The following is a 21,411-nucleotide window of genomic DNA, read 5'->3' on the forward strand; positions in this document are numbered from 1 at the left end:
ACCATTAGAGCAATAGCAGTGATGTGCTGGGCAAAGTCAGAAATGGAGCGTACCTGTGTAGACAGAATGGGGCAGAAGTGCAGTGAGTTACAGTTTCAGCTCAGGGATGGCTCAAGTATGTGTGCTCCCACACTTCGGATACCTCTATCATGTAGCGTGCAGAGGAGATTGTATGGAGATGCAATACCGTTCTGCGGTCAGGTGCTTTCATTCCACTTCTCGCATTCATGGGCTAGGTGGGTTTCAGATCATCAGCTGCAAGACTCTCCACCCTCCAAAAATTTGTCATCTAATTTTTTTCCTAAAGCAATTTGTAACAGATGAATTAAGTTGGTATTCTCAAGAGGTGTATGTATTAGCAAACATTCAGGATCTAGTAGTGTAGCTCTGGAGTCTGAGAAGTCCTTGCTTTCTCAAAGGAGGAGGCTGAATGGTATACAAAATAATCCACTCCCCAGGCCAAACCCCTCCTGCACAGCTTGGATTCTAAGGCTTGCAGCTGTTCAGAAGACAGGCAGGTGTTGTCGAGGCCTCTCCACTGGTTCATGTGAAGTCTCTCCCCACTCTAGGCTTACCAGTTACTGCACAGCTTCAATACCGACAGACTTTTGGCCTTGATACCTCTTGAGTGTGTGCGCCAAATCTGGCATGCTCCTGTTACAATCAAAAAACAGCCTCCACCTCTTCCTAATAACTGGAGTGTCTCAGCAGAACAGAGTCTTCTCTGTTATCAGGCTGTAAAGTAGCTGTCAAAAGTCTGACACCTGCAGAGGAAGTAGGAAGGAGAGCAACTGCTTGCAAGTTTGGCTCTTGTCTATATTTTTCATTTATTATCTTAGCATGGACATGCTTTTTCTGGTATTTCTATGTCCTATGAAAAATACAATATATCTTGTCATTTAAATAGCAGAGCAGTTATTCTGGTTCCAAATAGATGTTAGCCCTGGTCTGGAGGGACTGACTGTAGGAGACAATAATTGCCCTGCATCTCTGTATAGTGCTTAAGTTCTGTTTAGAGAGAAGGTGCACATGTGTTCAAGGAGATCCTCCTCATTTTTTGTAGGCTGCCCACACGCTTATCCCAGGGTCGCAGCCCCTAGAAACTGATAAAACCGAGCCCGAGTTAATAAAGAGTTCTTGGAAGGCAGGGATGGAAAGAAACTCCCAAAGTACAGCATTTCCCTTGAAAAAAGATACTGTTTCAGGAAGTTTCTGTGTGTCTTAACTGATCGTGTTTGGATATTGGTGATGACAGAAAGGAAGAAGGTCTAACACTGTCACATACACATGTTAAGAGGCTAACACTGTGAGCTAAAGCATAAGAAACACAATTTAGTCTTTAGTCAGGTGAGGGAAATTTGACAGCCGTTCCAGTGGGATAACTTAAGACACCTGCTTTTGCTTATTTGATCTCAAAGGTAATGGTAGAGTTAGGAACATGCCTGCTGTTTGAGTAGCGATTCTTGCTAAACTAGACTGGATTGGCTGTCGTCTCTCCAGCAGCATCCCTTTTAAATAATGACAACACTGTTGTAGCAGGTTTGCTAGCCATTTGCTTCTACATTTTGCAACATGCTCGACTTTTGCATGTAGCTGAAGTTACAGATACCACCACCACAATTAAATAAAAGATGCTGTTCACTCTAATTCTTCACTAATTCAGGTACCTTTCATCTGAATCTTTAGGTTCTGTGGGGTTCTTTCCTTGTTTCTCTAAAAAAGAAAATAAAAAATTAAAACTGAAAAACCCACTTTTCTTGTCTGTAGAGGGGAGGCAAAAAATAACGATCTAAAAATGTTTGTCCAGTGGTTTTTATTTGAACCCAATAAGAAGCTGCAATAAATACTGGGTCATTCAGCTCCTTCCTGAAGAATTAAGGTGAAGAGCATTTTTGCATCACACTTTGTTTTGTGAAATGGATACACATGACTGCTTCCGCATGAGCCTGTGCTTTTTCTGTTAACAAATGTTTACTCCACTCCTTCCTCACCTATGCCCACTTTCTAATAAGCACTACTAAAATGCTTTATGCTACCTTGATTTAAAATGCATGAGATGGTTTGGAATTGCCCCTACCACCACCCAACAAATGTATGTTTTAAAAGCACGGCCCAGGGGACTGGATTTTGCTTACAAATGTTAATTTAGTGGCATATAGTATTATGGCATTTGCCTTAATTTTAATCACGGGTGAGCTGAAAGGCCAGTTATTTATTATAAAACAAAAAAAACCACGAGCTCAAATGCCAGCTGGGAAAGTTGAAGAGCTGAAGCCAAGCTTTCTGAAGGCAACCGGTGATTTTTTCGGGTTGTCATTCTGAAGCTCGTTAAAAAGGCACAGAGAGTTGGTGGAGCAGGGATAACTCAAGAAGCTGCACTGTACTGTTGGATCACATTTTCCTGCCAAGTATCCTACTTTTACAAATATAATGTTGACATTAGTAGGACTGAAACTATCCTTCTGCGGTAAATATTTTAGGATCTGGTTCTGAGGGGGAAAGAAGCATCTTCTGAAAATAACTGAATTGGTTTGTCTTAATTTCTTTTATGCTCAAACTTTCACCCTAGCTGGACTAGCAGTTACGTGGCTGATTCCAGGAACTGCAAATGACATTCTGAGACCTGAATTAAATAGCAGGTCAGGTTAGATGATCTCTTCTGGCCATGAATACCACAGCATTACACAAGAAACGGTTTCAGTTGTTACTGCAGCACCCTTTTCTTTATTCTCTTGAAACACAAACTGCGATGTGTGTGGGCAAGAAAGGGGGAAATGGTGAAGGGATTTGACTTCATGGGAAGTGACCGTGCACAGCGTGCAGCTGGTTTAGATGTGCTGAGAGTGGTATTTCTGAGGTCGCTAGGATGGTGCTCTCCCCTTTTTGGAATCAAGGTTCAGAGCCTGCTGAGAAGTAAAGCATGAAGCCATCAGGACACACAGAAGGAAGAGGGGGGAAAGAAGAAAAAAGGTTGATGGCCTGCTGTTTTGTTTGGTTTTTTCCCTAGACACCAGCGAAATGATAGAGATGCAGGGCTTTGGGGCAAACTTGCTCTCATGGCAGCTGGAGCACTGCAGCCAAGGTTCGTCGTGTGTCTCCTGTTCAACGGGCAGCTCTCCCTACGATATACCCAGCTGTTGCAACTGCATCCATGATAGGTAAGCAAGCTGTGCAGAGAGCTTACCTGGGAGACTTTGTGCATGCCAGTTAAAAGCAGGAAGGTTTTATTGGTTGTAGCACCAGAGACAGTCATAATTTTCAAGTAGTTTCTGATATAGAAAGATGGAGTTATACAGCAAGAAATTTAGTTCATTAAAACTAACCTATTAAACTACTCTCAAGTCACATTTTGATAGAAAAATTGCATCTAGTTCTTTTGTCTAGTTTAATATAATTCAGCTCTGGAAGTGTTTTCTTTAACAAGTCATTAATGATTACAATAAAGGGCAACAATTCATCTAATTTGACAAGAACCTTTACAACGCACCTGCAGCAGTAGTAGCTAAATGTGCCAGGTGAATCTGTTCTGGGCCAAAAAGCTGGTGGGGAAAATGCTTTAAAGAGTGTAATTTGTCATTATTTTTGTCCTTTAGGAAAATAAATCTTGGTGCAGAGAAAGAATTGCTGTGTGTAGGTCATAGGGATCAGCATAAAATTCATTACGATCTCTGTCCTCATGACTTACCATGTTCCTGTTAATGTGTCTCCACAGAACTCCATTAAAGATGTTGTGTGAAAGCATGAAGAGGCAAATAGTTTCCAGAGCCTTTTATGGATGTAAGTGAAGTGTCTTATATCCAGCCCTTGTGGTATCCATATGCTTATCTAAAAAACATGTCATGTTTGTTTTAGAAAGCACTCCAAACCCGAATTTATTGTTGTGAGTCAGATCACCTCAGGGCAGTAGGGTGGATGTGACTCAAGTACCAGAGCTTCACAATTCCGTGACTTGTGGGTTTTGCATACAGCAATGGGTGAACTGATGCTTAGTGAAAACAGAATGTAGTTTTACACTGCAGTGTAATGCTCTGCTTGGATTTTACTAGTGTGTGTAAGACTTTTATAATGTTTGGTTCTGTTGCAATTCTTCATTCTTATACAGTATAATGCAAGTTTAGTTCATATTGGATTATTAGTGGCAGGTTTAAAATGTCGCAGCTTCACCGTCAAAAGGGGGCTGCTGGTGTTGGGTAGAGTGCTCATTTATAGAAGTTTACCTCCTGCCCCAACCACAGGGCTTGCCTACTGCCGCCATTTGTCAACAGTGCGAACACATCTGTCCGCGCTCGTGAACCACACTATTATCCCACCTGACAAACCATCCAGTGCTGCAGGAGGCCTGACTAAAGAGGTTTGGAGCAAGTATCAGAAGGACAAGAAGGTAAGTAACAGAATACCTTTATGATCGTTAGTCAGAGTAGCTCCCATACGCTGCTGCGCTGAGCATGGTAGCCCTTAGAACTGACCCCAGGAAGTATTAAAGGTGTCTTCTAGTCTTCTCTTTCTAGATAGTGTGAGTCAATTCTTAAAATCTCTGTTATCCTTTGCATCTCTGATGATGGCAAAGATATCAATTAACATCAAAGCAACTGATCTCATGACTCCCCTAGTCTCTTAAAGGGAGGCATGGCCACTTAGATTACACTAGATTTGAGCTAGGGCCCTGAAGGCATGCATCAAGTTGCAAAATTTATTTAGCGCCGTGCATGCATTCCACTGTCTTTATACTTGGTATTAAGTGCATATGTGCATGCTTGAGGAAAACAAAGATGTATTACCTTCAATGCCTCTTCCTCCTGACTGCTGTAGAATTACAAGGAACTGGAATTACTAAGAAGAGTTTACTACGGTGGGGTACAGCATGAGATTCGAAAGGAAGTATGGCCATTCTTGTTAGGTCACTATAAATTCGGCATGGCCAAAAAGGAAATGGACCAGGTAAGCACAGCTTTCCGGGGATTTAAATTACGTTTGCAGAACAGGTTTTGTTTTCTGAATAGCAAGTGTTAGTCTTTGTTATTGTGTAATATTCCTGAGAGAAAAATGCTACTGAAAACGAGTGACACACGTTAGCAGAGGGATTATGAAACCATGTTAATATGTCTGAAAATCACTAAAAGGGTGTTCTTTATTGAAGTCAGAAAACCTGCATTCAGGCTCTGCCTGTGACATGCACTCGCCCCAAGCAAATCCTGTTTTCACAAATTTGTCACTTATAAAATGGAGGTATGTTGATATTTGGATAGTAATTTTAGTCATCCCTCTTTTATATGGTGTGTTGGCTGAGTTATACTTAAAAATGCTCTTTGAAATAACTACTTTATCTATGTGATCCTGTAACTGCATTTGTGGAATTCTTTTGGAGCTGGGAACGGCCCAGATGTACCTTCATGGTACACTGGAGTTACTGTCTAGAGGCTAAAAATACCCAGAGGAAGGTTTGATTTGTACGTTCATTATGCTTTTGCTAGACTTAAATAAGATGTGCCTCTGTAAAACATAAGGTGCAATTTCAGAGGAGACATTATTCCTCTTAATATCTCCCGTGTTGCTGCTAATATTGATCAATAAATAATTGCCTAGGTTATGTCACAGCCTTATTTCACAGTCTGAAACTTGGCTTTAAGTATATAGTTTCCATTAATGAAACCGCAATTTGCCCATCTCTTAGTTATATTATTTCCCTTTGCTAATCTGTTTATAGCAATACCAACTTTTTACTTTGCTGAGTGCTATCATTTGTTGTAATTGCTGGGCAAGTGCCTTGATAATAAACTAGGCTGGTAACAAACAGAGCCGGGCAGAATGGCAGTCATGCCTTCGCTCAGCTACGCTTATTGAACAGAAACTGGATGTGGTCCTGAGCCAGAGTGCATAAAAAATACAGCGCTGCTCCTGTTCCTTACTCCTATATGCTTTCTGCAAGCGTCTGCTGGGCTGCACCAGCCTTTATCTGATCCAGTGTAGCCGCTGTTATGAATGCTGCGTGGCATTTTTATTACAGTCCTGAGCCAAAGCTAATATGTTACCCTCAGGTGATGCATAATAGGCTTAGGTTCACGCTGTAATGCAGCTGTAGAGCTGATCGTGTGCAGAGCAAGAACTTCAGTGTAGGCCTACTGCGATGCGCAAATTGGGTAGCACCTCACTAGCGTAAAGGTGTCCTGCAGTCCTTGGGCTCACGTGTAGTGGGAGCACCAGTCTGCCTTTACAAACCCCGATGCTGCTGCCAGTCTTACTCCTTGAGTGGCGAGGAAAAGGATGTTCTCCTTTGCAGAGCCACAGGGCTATAGCAGGACACGTCCCTGTGAGAAAGGACTGGATTTGTGTGTTGGTAAAACATTACTTTTAACTGACATTAAGAATCACCCAAATGTTTGCTGAACTGTCTAGAACAGTAATGAGGTTTGTCCTGGAATATAATTAACACACTAATTTGCTTTTCTGTTAGTGTTATTACCAGGGAGGTAGCACTCATGCAGTAGTGATCCTGTTCTGGACTAAATGGATATGGAGTGCTTTATATATCAAAACATTTGGCATTTGATAACTCCCCATTATTTTATATTCGAAGGACAGTTTATATCCTTGTGAGCACCTGCTGATCAGAAGGGTGGCCTGACCCCGAGCGTTGCAATGGAGAAAGTAATTATCTTGCAAACAGCGGGCACTTTATAGGCAGCACTCTTCTTATTGAAAAAAGCTACAGCAATTTGACTTGTTTTTTCTCACACTAATCTTTATAAACTAGTTCTGAACATGGATGGAGCAATATACCCCTTAACTGTTCAAACTGAGTCACAGTCCAGATTCTTCACCCTGAATCCAGTTATCTTTGTAGGTATTTATATTTAGATTTTTCCAGCTATAGTGTGTGCATCAACAATGTTCTGCTGAGCACTGCTGAGACAAATTCCTGCCTTCCCATGACATCAGCATCACAAGACGACAAAGTACCTCGGAAACCACTGAGGGCAGTAAGTCCTGCTGGTTGCCTCATCTCCTGAAGGCCAGGCAAACTGCCTCAGAAGAGAAGCAAATCCAGATACCAGCCAGGCTGATACATTGCCGTAGTCCTGCTGGGAAGCACATCTGTTCTACAAGGGGACTTGTTTAAACACCCCTTTTTTCATGCAACACAAGTCGAAAAAAGAAGTCCTCCTAAAGCACCACGTGGCCTGGTTCCTTAGTTCTTACTGTCTTGGTGAAAAAGGGAGGGCTCTTTCAAACGCTTCTATGAATTTTGTTCAGAGCTGCAGCAGCAGTGGTCTAGCTAAATTGCAGCACTTCCAGATGCAGTGTGAATTTACGTTTGCCTTTGGTGCTCCATTTCTTATTCTTGTTTTGTTGGTTTGTTTTGTTGGATTTTTTTTTTTAGAAAAAGTCAAATTTTCAAGAAATATAGGATATTGGAGGTTTCTTGCATAGGTTGCATTTTGCACTCTCTCTTCTCCGCAGGTACATAACCCATCAGATTATGATCCATGTGTAGAAATAGAAGGTATGTCTGGAACTGAAAAAAGGACCCAGATACTTAGTTTTTGGAGTGAGAGCTCTGGAGCCACAGCTCGTGGATTCTAGCCCCAGCTTCGAAGGGCACATGCATGTATACCACTAGAACATAAGAGATTTGGCAAGAAGAGAGAAATACTTGAGTGCATTAATATATATTAATATATCATAAAGATATATTACAAGGTGTAAAAAAACTGATCTGCAGAATACACGCTCCTATAGGAATTTTTTTCCCCTGAGCTTGTACCATACCAACACAGGGGTGCTCCAAATCTTATCTGGAATTCTAATGAGCTACTCAACACCAGCAATAAATAACAGTAATAACTGACTCCTCAAAGAAATGTGCTGTCTAAAGCTTACCATTGAATGTAACAGTCTTTTAAATTAATGACATGAAAACCTTCATAACATTTGCACATATAGTAAACTTATTGTGTCCTTAACTGAAGTCATTGTGAGTGATTTATTATCTTTGCCTTCTGATGGTATTTTCACAGTCATCCATCAGTATCTGGGGCACTCCCAAACATGGCTGTCCTCCAGCCTTCGCTAACTGTTGTGTTTTATGATTTATGACTCGACAGCTACCTCAAGTGACAAATAGCCTGCAGCTCTTAGCATGAATGCTCTGGTAGCAACTCCAGCCAGCAGAGTCCAGAGCCTGAAGCCAACTCACAATTGCGGTTTCTCTTCATCGCTTGACAAGTGACAGAGTAGTAAAATTACTATGTGTCCCTTAATAGCTCAAGGGGGGTTTCTGTGTCTGTCTTTCAACAAAGGAAGCCAGCAGTGGCAAAAATCTGTTTTATTACTATGGGAACCAGAGTGGCTGGATCTGGCCACGCAGAGTGCAGCCACAAGACTGGGTTGTGTGAGCTGGGATTTCTACTCTTCAGGAGTCTCTTCTAGCATCTAACTCTGTACAGACTGATGTCTATAGAGCTGTGACCTGGAATTCATTGCAAGGGCTATGTTAGAGTGGAACAGAGAAAGAGTTGGGAAGGAGGTATAATGAAATCAGGAAAAATCCGGTTAGAGGCAGCAATTGCTACATCAGATTGCATCTGACTTCTGTGTGAGGTTCCACATGAAAACCAGTGACATCTTTTGTTCTTTTCTGAAGAATGCTGAAGCGCTGTTGGTAGTGTATACGCATGCTTATATGAATCTTTGCTGGTGTCTGCTGTGATAGTTTATTCCCTGCAGTAAATATGCAGCCTCTTACTACCTCAGTCATCGTGCTTTCCAGTCACAGTGACGTGCACTCTAGCAAGAGGCTTTCAGGATCCTTCAGGCTTCCAGTTTGAGACATTACACTTCCTTTAGACCTCTCCCTCCTGGCTTCCACTCATTGTTAACGCTGTCTTCCGAGGAGGACCAGCATTTCAGGATCTGTTGTCTGCCTGCAGGTGGATGAAGACATTGCTCTCCGGTATCAGAAGGTCATGGCTGAGTGGAAAGCCTGTGAGGTCATTGTGAAGCAGCGAGAGAAAGAATCGCATTCTGCCACGCTGGCAAAGTTTTCGTCGGGTAGCAGCATTGACAGCCACGTCCAGCGACTGATTCACAGGGACTCCACCATCAGCAACGATGTAGGTACTCCCTTCCCATTCACCCCTATGGTGCAGGCAGCGTGGGAGGCTTGGCATTTGCAGAGGTACAGACTAGGGAAGCAGAGACTTAGGTTAGCACAGCTCCATTATCTGGAGCTACTTGAATCCTGTACAGAATTTGAAGCTGTAGTGAGAAAAGAGCTAAGAGCAGGTCTGTGTCTTGCGCAGTCTATAGCTGTTCTTAAGTAGGGCCTGTCTAAGGGGCTTTAAGGTCCACTTACTATGGAAGATCCTCTCTCAGTAGAGGAATAGCATTCTTAGATCTCTTACTTTATTTAAATCCAGCATAGAGCAAAAGATCGCTACTATTAAAGTGTATTTTTGATTCTGCCATGTCCCTGATTGACAGGTTGGGTGTGATTTTTATCTTGGGAGAGGGGATTTTTGTCAACCTAAGGTAGGACGCTAAGCAATAGAAAGGCAGACTGAATTAACCCCTCTGTAACTTGAATAACCAAGAAAGGGGTTTCTTTTCGTGTTGTTGGACAGGAGAGCTGGCATGTGTGTGCCAGAAGTGTCTCTGGGCATCCATTACTTATGCAGACTTCAAACAGTTAGCTAACTGATTTCAGGAAGGCAAGAGAGAAGAGAACTTGAAGTAGTTCAACAAAGAGTTTTGTAACAAGAGAAAAGGTAAAGTGGTTGCGTGGTGAAAAGAATTTGAAGGCCAGTCTTGACTTCAAACAGCAGTAGCTGATCTGGATTGTCAGAGGCGTGAGATATGTTGGTCTTCAAAGATACCTTGTCAATGACCAGATGTTTTTAGCATTGGTGTTGCAGGTAGGGAAACTTCACTGCTTTCCAACATATTTCTAATAACAGATTTTGAAAGGGGGAGACATCATCAAAGGCGATGGATATGAGATCATAAACTGGTATTATTTTTAGACTTGCAGTCTCAGTATAAAGACTGAGTAAGAGGCTTTCAACTATTTACATGCAGGGAAGCTCTGTTAGTCAGTGATCTTGTTCACTGAAGTAATGTAGTTATTCTTCTCCTGCGGTTGGAGGTTTGTTTAGTGTATTAATGTTTCTTGCTTCTCTATTCTCCCCTGCTTTGTCCTAATCTTCTCTCCCCTGCCCACCCCCAGGTCTTTATATCCGTAGATGAAACGGACTCAGCAGAGCGGGACTCAAAGGGTCAGGATGACCCCGCTTTCACCGTGGTGTCTGACGACACGCCAGCAGCAGTAGCTGCCGTAGAGCAACAGTCTGTGGAGTTTGACTCCCCCGACTCTGGGCTGCCATCCTCAAGGAACTACTCTGTGGCCTCAGGCATCCTGTCCAGTATCGATGATGGGCAGAGTGTCTCCTTTGAAGATGGGGCTGAAGAAGAAGCTAGCACTGACTTGGAGAGGACTGATCCAGACATACCACGTATGCAGAAAGCCAAGTCAGTTGCACTGCAGTCTCAGGATTCTGTATCAGAAGAGCAGCTGTGTTCCCAGGTGGATTATTTAATGGATGTTGCGTCTGTCTGCGCTGCATCCTACACAGTAGGTCACAACATGAGTATCATCATCTCTCTGCACAGCATTGCTTTTCTAGCAAAGACTTGCACTTTTTCAGACAGGATTTAATGAGAGACAATCCCAAACCAAAACTACAGAACTACTGGTGGGATGATAAATGAGGATTTTTGCATCCAAATCTTTTCATCTGGATTTTGAGCTAGATTGGAGATAAAACATCAAGAAAAAAATCAGGTCTTTTTTTGAGCTGGGAGGTCAAGGAAAGAATGTGGTACAATTCTAGCAGCTAAAAATTTCTGGGGGCTGGGGGGAGGTGTGGATGACACACCACTTGTAAGATTTCAGTGTCATTTAATTCAAGCTAAACCCCACGTTTAATCAAACTGAACCACAACCTAAATCTAGGTTCAAGACTCCACCCTCTCTCTGCTGAAGTTGTTCAACTAGAAATAACCCATTTGGAAACAGGACAGGTTTGGAACATTTACCAGTGAAAGTGTATGCATTTTACGTGGGACTTTTGACAGTAATCGGGTATTTCGATGCTCTCATATGCCCAAAGTAAAATTCTACTATTTCTGGTTTGTTGATTATCAGAGCGAATCTGCACCGAGTTCTGGGAATGCTCTAACCTAGCAGATCTAACTAAAACTTTTCTCTTCTAGATAGAGTTATTGGACACTGTTGCCTTAAATTTGCACAGAATTGATAAAGATGTCCAGAGATGTGATCGGAATTACTGGTATTTTACTGCTGATAACCTAGAGAAACTCCGAAATGTCATGTGCAGGTAATACAGCTTGTAAACTGAACCACTCTTCACACTTCTGTCATCATTCATAAACTATAATAGTATTAAAAAAATAGCCTGTATAAAAATTCTCACTAATGAACTTAAAACTTGCAAAAAGGAGGAACAGGTAGGATGGTTAGAATGTGGGTATGATAGGTGGTCCAAGTCTGGAATGCAGGCTTGAGAAGATTCTCTTTCTACCTCAAGAGACAGACCCTATCAGTCACCTTGAACTATTCTCTAAATCCACTAGTAGCTTTGGTTTCCTACTTACGAGGATAATATATGCCTGCTCTAATGGTGTGCTATAAAAATGACATTAATTGTGAGGTGCCCAGATATAATGTTGAGGGACATCTACTAAGTAGACAGAAAGACTATATCTTCGAAACAAAACAGCATCTTTGACCACTGAGACCAGCTGGAATCGACAGAAAGGTAAGTTTTCACTCTTAGGAATGCAAATTGCCATGAGGGCTATTCAACTAGACAAACTTAAAGCAGAAAGTGTCATAGACTTCAACACTTGGAAAAGATGCCAAGATTCTACCTGTGGGAAAAAAAGAAAACAAAAGCAAAGAAAAAATCCACCAGGTACCTTTTAAAAACCTGTGCTTTTTTCCATAGCCTGTTATGCTTTTGTTAGCTCTTTTTTCATAAACTATTGACATGCAAGCCACGTGTGTAAGGTATGGTCCTCTCCAAGCAGAAAACAATACAGGGATGTGAAATACTCTGGAATGTGAAGTCTCAAAAAGCTCTTGAGCACACATTCAACAGATGCTTAAGATTTGATCTTGCATAATCAAATTAGACTTCAACACAATTTTTAGCTTTTGAGGAACAGGAAGAGAAAAATTAGGTATTAGTTAATTCACCCTGTAAGTAGATAATTGATCACATTCTTTTACCCTTTCACAACACGTTAAGTGCCTACAGCAAGAGTCATATTACGAGAGAGATTCCTCTCTCACATGCTGCTCTGTCCTCATCATGGATTGTTTATAAAGCCTTTAGGAACTTTCATTAAAAAAACCCAGCAGAAATACTTGTCATCTTGTACCAGTGTTTTGGAAGATTTGAATTGTTGTAGTAGTTCTCTGGACTTCTATATTCATCTTTTACAGCACTCTAGAACAAGTCACTTAAAAGCTTCCAAAACAAATTGTATTTTAAGACAAAATTTTGAGGCCACCATGCAGGAAGAGGATTTTAATCTTCTTATCTCTTGTGTTTTCTTCTTCCTGCAGTTATGTCTGGGAGCACCTAGAAGTTGGTTACGTTCAAGGCATGTGTGACCTCCTGGCTCCTTTGATGGTTATACTTGACAATGGTAGGAAGGGTTTTCTTTTGGAACACGTTGGTATCTTTAGGGAGGTCTTTCTTTAGAAATGCTTTTTCAGAAGCTGTATGCATTAACCAGGGCTACCTCACCAGGAAAATCAAACCTGCAGCTCTTGATTCTTATTTTCTCTACATGCAGCTGTTGTTGAAATGGCTAACAGTAGTATCTCAGGGATTCCCTGTTCACTCACTGAATTCCAGATTAAATTTTACTAAATTTTCAAAGCAGCTGTGTTCCTGCAGTTGCTGAAGCTGAAAACTCAACTGGAAGCTGGGCTCTTTTGAAACATAACTAGTAAAAATGGTTCAGAGTCAGGTACTGTCTTCTGCTTCATCTAAAAACTGGTGATGGGATTAGGGAACAGCAAAGGAGAAACCCCTGTTTTACCCTTGTCCTGCAGTACATTATTTTGGTTCACGGAAGACACACAATTAGCAACACTGAGTGTTTTGCATTGTATCTGCAGATCAACTGGCTTACAGCTGCTTCAGCCACCTGATGAAGAGGATGAGCCAGAACTTCCCCAATGGAGGTGCTATGGACACACACTTTGCCAACATGCGGTCCCTAATCCAAGTGAGTCTTTTGGAATGTTATTTGAAAGAAGATGAGGTCATGGCAGAGGCGGATGCCACAGTGAAGGGCAGGAACTCCCATGACTGGGGTTCCTAGTCAGCTGGTACTTCAGAGCTGGGGAGGATAAGAATTGTTTTATGTAGCCCCAAACTGATTTCCTGCTTCTCAGGAGGCAGCATTTGCCGTCACAATGAAGAACACATATTAGAGCAGGTCCGTTTGTCTTAACTTGACAAACAAACCAACCCCCCCTAGACTTCTGCCTCCTGTACACCAGCTACACAGTGTAATGACTCCCATTTATGGCTCAGTCCAGCTCCAGCTCAAGTCAGTGAGAAATAGCAGTAAGATCCAGTCTTTGCTGGTTTTTGGAAGAGAAAACACTGGTATTTGTGGCACAAACTTAATTTCTTATGGGTTTAAATAGACAGTAGTTATATTTGTATTCACACAGGATGCTTGCTGAACAGGGCTTTTTTGGATGGATTTAAGGCCTAGACATTCCACTCCACAAAGCACCAGGCACCTGAACAAGGATAGCATAAAGAAGAGCGAGAACATCAGGATAAGCCATTCTTTGGTTTGATAGGTGGCATACTAAAAAGTAATGAAAATAGAGGCCAGTCGACAAAGATGATGGCCAGCATGGCAAACACAGGCAGCACATGAAGGTGTGGCTGCAGTGGTTCTGTTGAGTAGCAAGACTGTCAGAGCATGCCGCCCTGCTTATCCAGCAGCCCTGAGGATGACATCTGTAAGGAACGACTATAGATATATTTACACATTTAAGGCATCTATCAGATATTTGGCAGGTATTTGTTCAGTTCCAGAGAGCTTAGATGTTGCAGTGTGGAACTGTGCCACTGCGCATCAGAATTACAAACTTGTGATGAAAAAGTCTCTCTTCCTTATTTTCTCCAGGTAAATGGATCTCACTCTTTGCACCCCAGCTCCTGTGTTACAGTCTGATAGTAGAGTTGGGTGGGAAAATGAAGATTCGCCACTTGCTGAAAATCAGTAGGATCTGTAACTTGCTGCTTGGACCCCTAAAATCACAGTGCAGATTGGCTGTTGTCACCTCATACCTGCACAGCAGCAACACTTCACCTCTTCAGTCTGTGTCAGGGCACCCACATCACAGGCAGTTTGCAAACATAGTCAGTGCTGCTGACTAATCACAGGATCAGGTGATAAGGAGCAGCACGGGAGTCTTAACCAGCCTCCGACACCTTTGGTTGTGGCTACTTTCAGACAAGACGCTGACAGCTGATGTTTTCCATTTTAGATTCTAGACTCGGAGCTTTTTGAATTGATGCACCAAAATGGAGATTACACTCACTTTTACTTCTGCTATCGCTGGTTCCTGCTTGACTTTAAAAGAGGTAATAATGTTCTATGCTTATAGTTTAGAGTTGTGCAAAACTGAACAGCTCTCTATTTTGATCTAGATGTCTGGATGGTGAGTAGCAGCTAGGCTCACAAGAGAGTTTGTACTAGGAAAGGTAATGCGACTCTCAGATATGAACTAGTGCTGGAATGAAGTCAAAGCTTAGAAAAGAGCATTGTAAATTCCTGATAGTGTGGCTGGAGCCAAGTTTCTAGTCAGTGTAAATGCTTGTTTGCTCAAGAAGGTGATCCCAAGTTGATCACATGCTTTTGTAAGCTTTGATACCTCCTTTCTAATCCATTTGATAACAAGGAGCAGCTCAGCAATAGCTCTGGGGCTGTTGTGTTTCGCTGAATGAGGTACTTTATATACTGTGGGAGCACCCCAGGATCTCAGGATCCCTGCATGAGCACACCCACCCACCCACCCTCTAACAGAAGCAGTTGCTTGTAATCATTGGGTACAGTGTTGCTGAAGAGAGACCCATCTTGCTGTCAGGCAAAGTAGCTCCTTTGAGTTATAGACTGATCTGCAACAATCAAAAGACGTCCCTCTCAAATACCCTAAAGCACAAAGGTGGTAGAGGGACACTATGCATCCATCAGCTGTTTATTATGAGCAACTACGTGACAGTGAGGGGGGAGGAATTGTGACTCTTAACTGAATAGTAAATCCTCTGCCTACTTCTTCACAGAGAACTGCCTGTCCCCCACATCCCAATCCCCTCTGACCTCACTGTCAGACCGGCCAGAAGGTGAGCCTATATGGTTCAAGAAGACAAAGCTTCCATGGGCCGCATCTGAATTGTGGCATGTGTAGACCTAGCTTACCTACATCTGCTGTACAATTAACTGTTGCCAATTAAAAATAGCAGAGCTTTTGCTCTGACAGGTTCACTGCAAAGCCAAGGAGGCGGCTCTGGGTATGCATTCAGATTTGCAGCCTGTCACATGGTTACTGCAGTTTAGGCATCTTCCTGGGGTTCAGTCTGCACCACCACACCTACGTTCTTTCTTAATTTTCCTTTAAACCCAATTCTGTTGCCATACTTGCACATGTAAGTGACAGGAGTTGGCTGGAGGAAAGGGGGAGAGGAAAGGAGAAGTCATTAAGTAGTATTCATGTCTGCATAAGGCCTGTAGAACATTAGTTAGAGAGGGGGAAATGGTCAATTTGAATAATCAGATGCTCTTGTAATGTTTATTCCCATTCAGAATTGTTGTACGAGGATGTGTTTACAGTGTGGGAAGTTATTTGGGCAGCAAAGCACATCTCTTCAGAACATTTTGTCCTTTTCATTGCCTTAGCACTTGTGGAAGTTTATCGAGAGATTATCCGTGATAACAACATGGACTTCACTGATATCATCAAGTTTTTTAATGGTAAGAGACTTTTTTAAGAGGGCCGTTTTGATAAAAAGGCAGTAACATGAGTTTGCTCCTTCTCCCCTACTCACACCAACTGCAGTTGTGCAGTGCTCTTGCTGTCATGACAAGTCCCTGGTCATTTTAAGCTCTGAATCTCTTACCCCTTCATGTAAATGAGGAGCCCAGATTTTCACATGCTTCCTGAAGCTCTGACCTGGCACACACACACAACAGTGTTTGAAGAGCTCCGTGGAGCAGAGAAGATGGTAGCTTTTTCAGCATCAGTTGTAGTTTTTACCACAAAGCAAGCTTCAGAATTTCTGTTAAAAACATTTGCCACAGTCACTCTTTGCCCTTGGTTTAACGGGGTGCTACAATGTTGCTTAATTTTTTACAGAAGTCTCTCGCAGGTTTAAAGGTTGCCAGAGTCATTTCTGTTTACAGGGCTTGACCCTGCTGAGGCTGAAACATACAAGCAACTGTTCATGCAAAACATGCCAAACAGCTTCCGCGGTTGATTGCTTACTGCAGTGGTCCATAGATGCTGGCCAGCATGTGCTGCCAGAGCAAAAAGTATCCTGCCAAAGCAAGCTAGGTCTCTTCCTGGCTGCAGAGTGCAAGTTAGTCCTAAACAAGTGCTCCCTGTTAGGATATTTTAAGAGGTTTGGAAACAATTTTGTGTAATCACAGTAATTTACTAAATTATCAATGCTGTGGTTTTCAGCCATCTGCTGCAGAAGCCCCAAATTTGGTTTTGTTTTTGCCCCGGCCACTCTTACTCCAAAGCTGTACATGAATGCTTCTCTCAAAAAAACCCATCGAAACAAAAAAACCCCAGCACTTGCCTAAGCTGCATGAAATGTTTATTGCGGAACTGACGATTGGTCTGTCGAGAACTGCTTTCTGATCTTTCTTCAAGCTGCAGAGTGCGGACTTCTGTACGTGGATCTGTGCAGGCACGTCGCTCCATGTAAATGAAGCCCTTAATTGTATTTATCACTTGCATCCCAGACACTCCCGCAATAGTCCCTGCCTGGAGAGGTATCTTTTGATCAAGTTGAGCTCAGCTTTATGTTTTTGAGATCTCAGGAGGGCCATTCACAGGCACGTGTGGGTACAGACCTGTTCCCGGTCTGGGGTTGCAGGGCACTGGGATTCTTGCAGCAAGAGAACTGACACCAGAAGGGCTCAGACCTTGATACCAGGACTTACAGCACTAAGGGATTCATCCACTTATTCTACCTTTAATTCCACAAACCTAACCCCCTGCAATGCTTTTGGTTTGCTGCTAATGTTACGCTAATTAATTAATGCTAATGCTACATTAATATCAGTGCTAGGGCAGAAAAGTTCTTGCTGCTGACAGTTAAGAATGTTTGTCTGTGTCTCTTAGAAATGGCAGAGCATCACAATGCTGAGGAAATTCTGAGGATAGCAAGAGACCTTGTCTACAAAGTGCAGACACTGATTGAAAATAAGTGATAATGAACAGACTGTCATCGTGGGCCTCGTTGGGAGCTATCGGATGGAGCCTTTCTTGCACTGTAACTTCAAAATGGTGTTTTAATTGCATCTTCCATGTAATGTAATAAATATCTAAGAGATTTGTAACAGACTTTTAAAAACAGAACTTTTCCTTCACCAGATAAGGTTTGTGTTTGATAGTCCTTGTTACACTCACTTTGTATTTCTAGACAAAATCTTTTTGCATTCTCTTATTCCCCTCTCTAGAAGACCGTCTATCTACATATTTGAGATATTAAAAAGGGGGGATTTGACATACTAGAACATTTATATTTTGACTTACTGCACCTTTAAAGTCTGGATGCACGTTGTGTGCTCTGCCAGAACCTTCCGTGGAGGTAAGGCCGGATCCAGCACTCCCTCAAGTGTTGCAAGCATTGAACTGGGTCCTTGGAGGAGCACGTTCATGGAGTCAGTGTCTAGGCCTCGAACACGGAAGAGAATGTGTCTGAGCTGCTCTTGCTTAAACATTTGGATTTGTATTTAGCAGAGTATTTAGCAGTAATTAAAGTAAATAAGGTTACCAGCTGGGAGAATGGCCTTAAAATAAATAACATGGTTAATATGAGCAGTGGAGATCTGGCAACATTAGCTAAAAACATCAGTTAGCCTTTGCTGACTAGCTCATGCTGTTGAGGCTTCATGGCCTACACATGCCTGCCTTTTACTTTGCAAACTTACTCGGCAAATATTCCCAGATGACAAGATCTGCCTAATGTAGTTCAGGTTAACACAAGTTTAGCCCACAGAAACAGCTTCCCTGCTTGCGTTAGCAGCTCCCACGCTCTTTGCGTCTGCAGAGTGCCATAAAGTTCAGATCCTATGTTACAGAGCAGACACAGCAGAGCCTCGCCTCCTCCAAATTACTCACCGCACACTACTAGCCTCCTCTTCCCCGCTCTGCAGAGCTTTCTGGGAGGACTTTCCTTGGTACCCTGCGAGCACAGACCAGGCGCTCGCCTACTCAAGCAGGTATTGGCACTTGCCAGATGAAGCAGCTGAAATTGTTGCGCGGGATCCGATCCGCTTTGCTGCAGCACCGTGCTGGTTTGTAGAGCCGTCCGTGCGCCCCGTGGAAGTTCTGTGCCACTTCTTTGCTTGGCCGCATGCTTTAAGTAGCAGCATACGTTTCACCCCATCCTGCGTAGAGAGCAGAGGTGACTGACAGTTAGCTGGGCTTCTGCCCTGGAGCGGCAGACGGGTCTCTTACTGTCAGAGCACTTCATCGCGCTGTATAAAATTATCACGTGTTTCTAAGTAAAAGTGTAGCTCTGTGTCAGCGAGAGAGAGGGAGGGAGCACGCAGGTTTTTGCTAATGGGGTTAGCTGCAGGTTTTGTGGACACTCGTGACCTGTGCTCCTTGAAAACTGAGACTTAGTTTAAGCACTTCAAGTATTCCAAAGTATTCCAGCCTTTGCCATTAGAGCTGCTGTGATTTGAAAAAACAAAAACCTTACTTTGAATCTGAACTTTTGTGTTTCTGCCTTTTTTTTTGTTTTTAATCCTTCAGAGCAGACAGGGTTACACAGCTGTGTTTCCCTTGAACCTTGTAGAGAAAATAACTCTGTGTGGTTTTAAGACTCACAAAACGGTTTGGGTTGGAAGGGACCTTTAAAGCTCATCTATCCCAGCCCCCTGCCATGGACAGGGACATCTTCAACTAGATCAGGTTGCTCAGAGAAGTTTACATGAATTATATCAGCTCACATGAGCTTTTAAAATCAGAATTTAGCAAAAAGGAGTGTAGGGAGTAAAATCATTCTGTTTGAAGACTCAGATAACTGATAGGAGGTATTTGCTCTAGTAACTCCAGTCTTGTTATTACCCAGGCAGTGGGCACTCTTGCTCTTAGCACTAGGCGAGTACTGCCTTGGGGTCCTCACAAGCCTGAGCATTGCTTTACAAGAAAAAGGTAGATATGGTTCTAGAAAGACCATGCTTAGAGCTTGCTTTATTATTGCAGTAAACTAAAAATGGGAAATAGTAGTCTGAAAAGGGAAAAAAAATGGGCACAAAGTTCTTAGCTCAATAGCCAAAGCCCTCCCTTAAACTGTTCTCTAAAAATTTGAGGGGAGGGTGAAAAACAAAAAAAAAAAGCCCAACCCAAACCAAAAGTCCCCTGTCGCTGGTGTAGCCAGAGGCCTTCAGGGACGAGCCTGTTGTTCTCTGGGCTCACGAGCATCACTGTCACAGAACAGAAGTGAGAACAGATGAGCCCACTCAGTTCTGAGAAAGGTGCTGCGGAGGAGGCTGTTGGGAAGGAAACCCCCTTTCTGCGCATACCAGGGCTAAAATAACAGCAGTGGGAGTCACAGAAGGAAAAAGTTATGATCAGCTTTACTGCCCGCCCCCGCGCGCCCGAGCGTTCGGGTGTGCTCGGGACCGGGAGCCAAGACGCTGTACTGCAGGCGCGCTCGCAGGCTGAGCTCATCATTATTTATAGCTGTGTGTCCAACTGTTTTATAGGCCAGTGCATGGTTGCTGAAAGGTCTCGAAAGCGCTTCAGTTTGTGTGGCTGTTCACTTGAAAAGTGAAATACTATTTTTTGAAAAATTGAAAAGAGTGAGAAAACCCTGCAACTCACAGAGCCTGCGGAAGTGATGTTAAAAAAACACAAACACCAAAACTGCACTATTTTTCTTTGGTATGTTGGGAATGTACTATACAACTTTAAAAAAAAAAACAACAAAAAAGCTCTGCGAACTTCACTGTATTTGTTATAACATTCTGTCTAATTGTATTTTATGAATATTGTGTATTGACTTATTTATTTTTGTTGGGAGCAGACTGTTCTCTTTATTGCTCAATTATTTATGTTTAAATGTAATATATGAATAAATACATATCGTCAAGGCATTCTGTGGAGGTCTTTGGAAGTGATTTCTTTCCCCCCGAGGTTATTTCAGAGACAGAACAGGGAGTCCTAAGGACAGGGCTGTTTGGGCAGCGCATGCGATATGGAATTAATGTTTCTGTGATGAGCGTGCGCGGGCTATTGTACTAAGCAGTATTTTTAAAGTAAGTAAGTAGGTCATCGCCAAACAGACTGCTAATGTCCCTTACATGACTTTCAGGGTAGATTTAAGTTACAGGCAGTGCCTAAGAGCACCTATCATCGCATGCCGAGCCTGTTGCCAGTTCAGCCCTGGGGAAGGAGTGGGAGCAGAAGCAGGCCTATGACAAGTGTTAAAAAATACAAGTCTCATCCTGCAATTTTAGGCCTGATCGTGCTGCAGCTAGCATTAAATCTAGCCGAGCTGCTGGGCTTCCAGGAGAGATCCACCTCCATCACTCCCAGTCCCCACTTCAAACCTCTTAAAAATCCTCCGGCTGCTTCTGCTCCGTGGCAGGGACGTTCCCTTTTTCAGAACTTGCTGTCTGCCTGCTGCTTGCTTTGCTGCTGGCAGTTTTTGCTGTGATTTTCCAGGTTTTTTTAGGCTGGAAAGCTCTGCCCAGAGGTGGGTCCCCAGGGGATGATGGCGCATTAACCCATTCTGCTTTAAAAAAATGCCCAACAAATGCCCCTCTGTCCTGGGGTAGGTGCAGCCATCCCTCAGCCATTGCTCGTGACTCTTACAGCTGTTAATCATGTATTTATCCTTATAAAAGAGGTTAAGCCCTTTATGAAGTGTATCCAATGACACATTGGCTTAAATAATCATTCAGTGCCACTGTCCCCTTTGCCTTCATCGTGTTTGAGTGGTGAGACTTGGGGTAGGCAGGGAGCAGTGGATGCTACAGCTGGGATTACACAGGGGCCTCTGTTCTACAGGCCCTTCCTTCTTACACACACCCCACCCCAGCATTCTCTTTGCG

The 21,411-nt window shown here is 42.9% G+C and overlaps 1 protein-coding gene across 23 annotated transcripts in view; it reads left to right on the forward strand.

Annotated features, from left to right (window-relative positions):
- The window catches only part of SGSM2 (small G protein signaling modulator 2), a 72,562-nt gene extending 52,111 nt beyond the window's left edge, over positions 1-20,451 (forward strand). For 8 of the 23 annotated variants that reach the window (XM_075112716.1, XM_075112722.1, XM_075112717.1 and 5 more), the window contains 12 exons: positions 3,008-3,158; positions 3,713-3,777; positions 4,236-4,381; positions 4,810-4,938; positions 8,928-9,110; positions 10,223-10,627; positions 11,269-11,393; positions 12,647-12,729; positions 13,208-13,317; positions 14,603-14,699; positions 15,919-16,086; positions 17,465-20,451. In XM_075112716.1, coding sequence (XP_074968817.1) covers positions 3,008-3,158; positions 3,713-3,777; positions 4,236-4,381; positions 4,810-4,938; positions 8,928-9,110; positions 10,223-10,627; positions 11,269-11,393; positions 12,647-12,729; positions 13,208-13,317; positions 14,603-14,699; positions 15,919-16,086; positions 17,465-17,553 — 1,751 coding nt within the window. In that variant the 3' untranslated portion in view covers positions 17,554-20,451. The remainder of the gene's footprint in view (positions 1-3,007; positions 3,159-3,712; positions 3,778-4,235; positions 4,382-4,809; positions 4,939-8,927; positions 9,111-10,222; positions 10,628-11,268; positions 11,394-12,646; positions 12,730-13,207; positions 13,318-14,602; positions 14,700-15,918; positions 16,087-17,464) is intronic. The other 15 variants (XM_075112720.1, XM_075112730.1, XM_075112731.1 and 12 more) reach the window with 5 other exon arrangements.
- Positions 20,452-21,411: the final 960 nt, after the last annotated feature.

This window comes from Phalacrocorax aristotelis, chromosome 18 (genome assembly GCF_949628215.1).
Source record: "Phalacrocorax aristotelis chromosome 18, bGulAri2.1, whole genome shotgun sequence".
In the NCBI taxonomy this organism is placed as follows: Eukaryota; Metazoa; Chordata; class Aves; order Suliformes; family Phalacrocoracidae; genus Phalacrocorax; species Phalacrocorax aristotelis.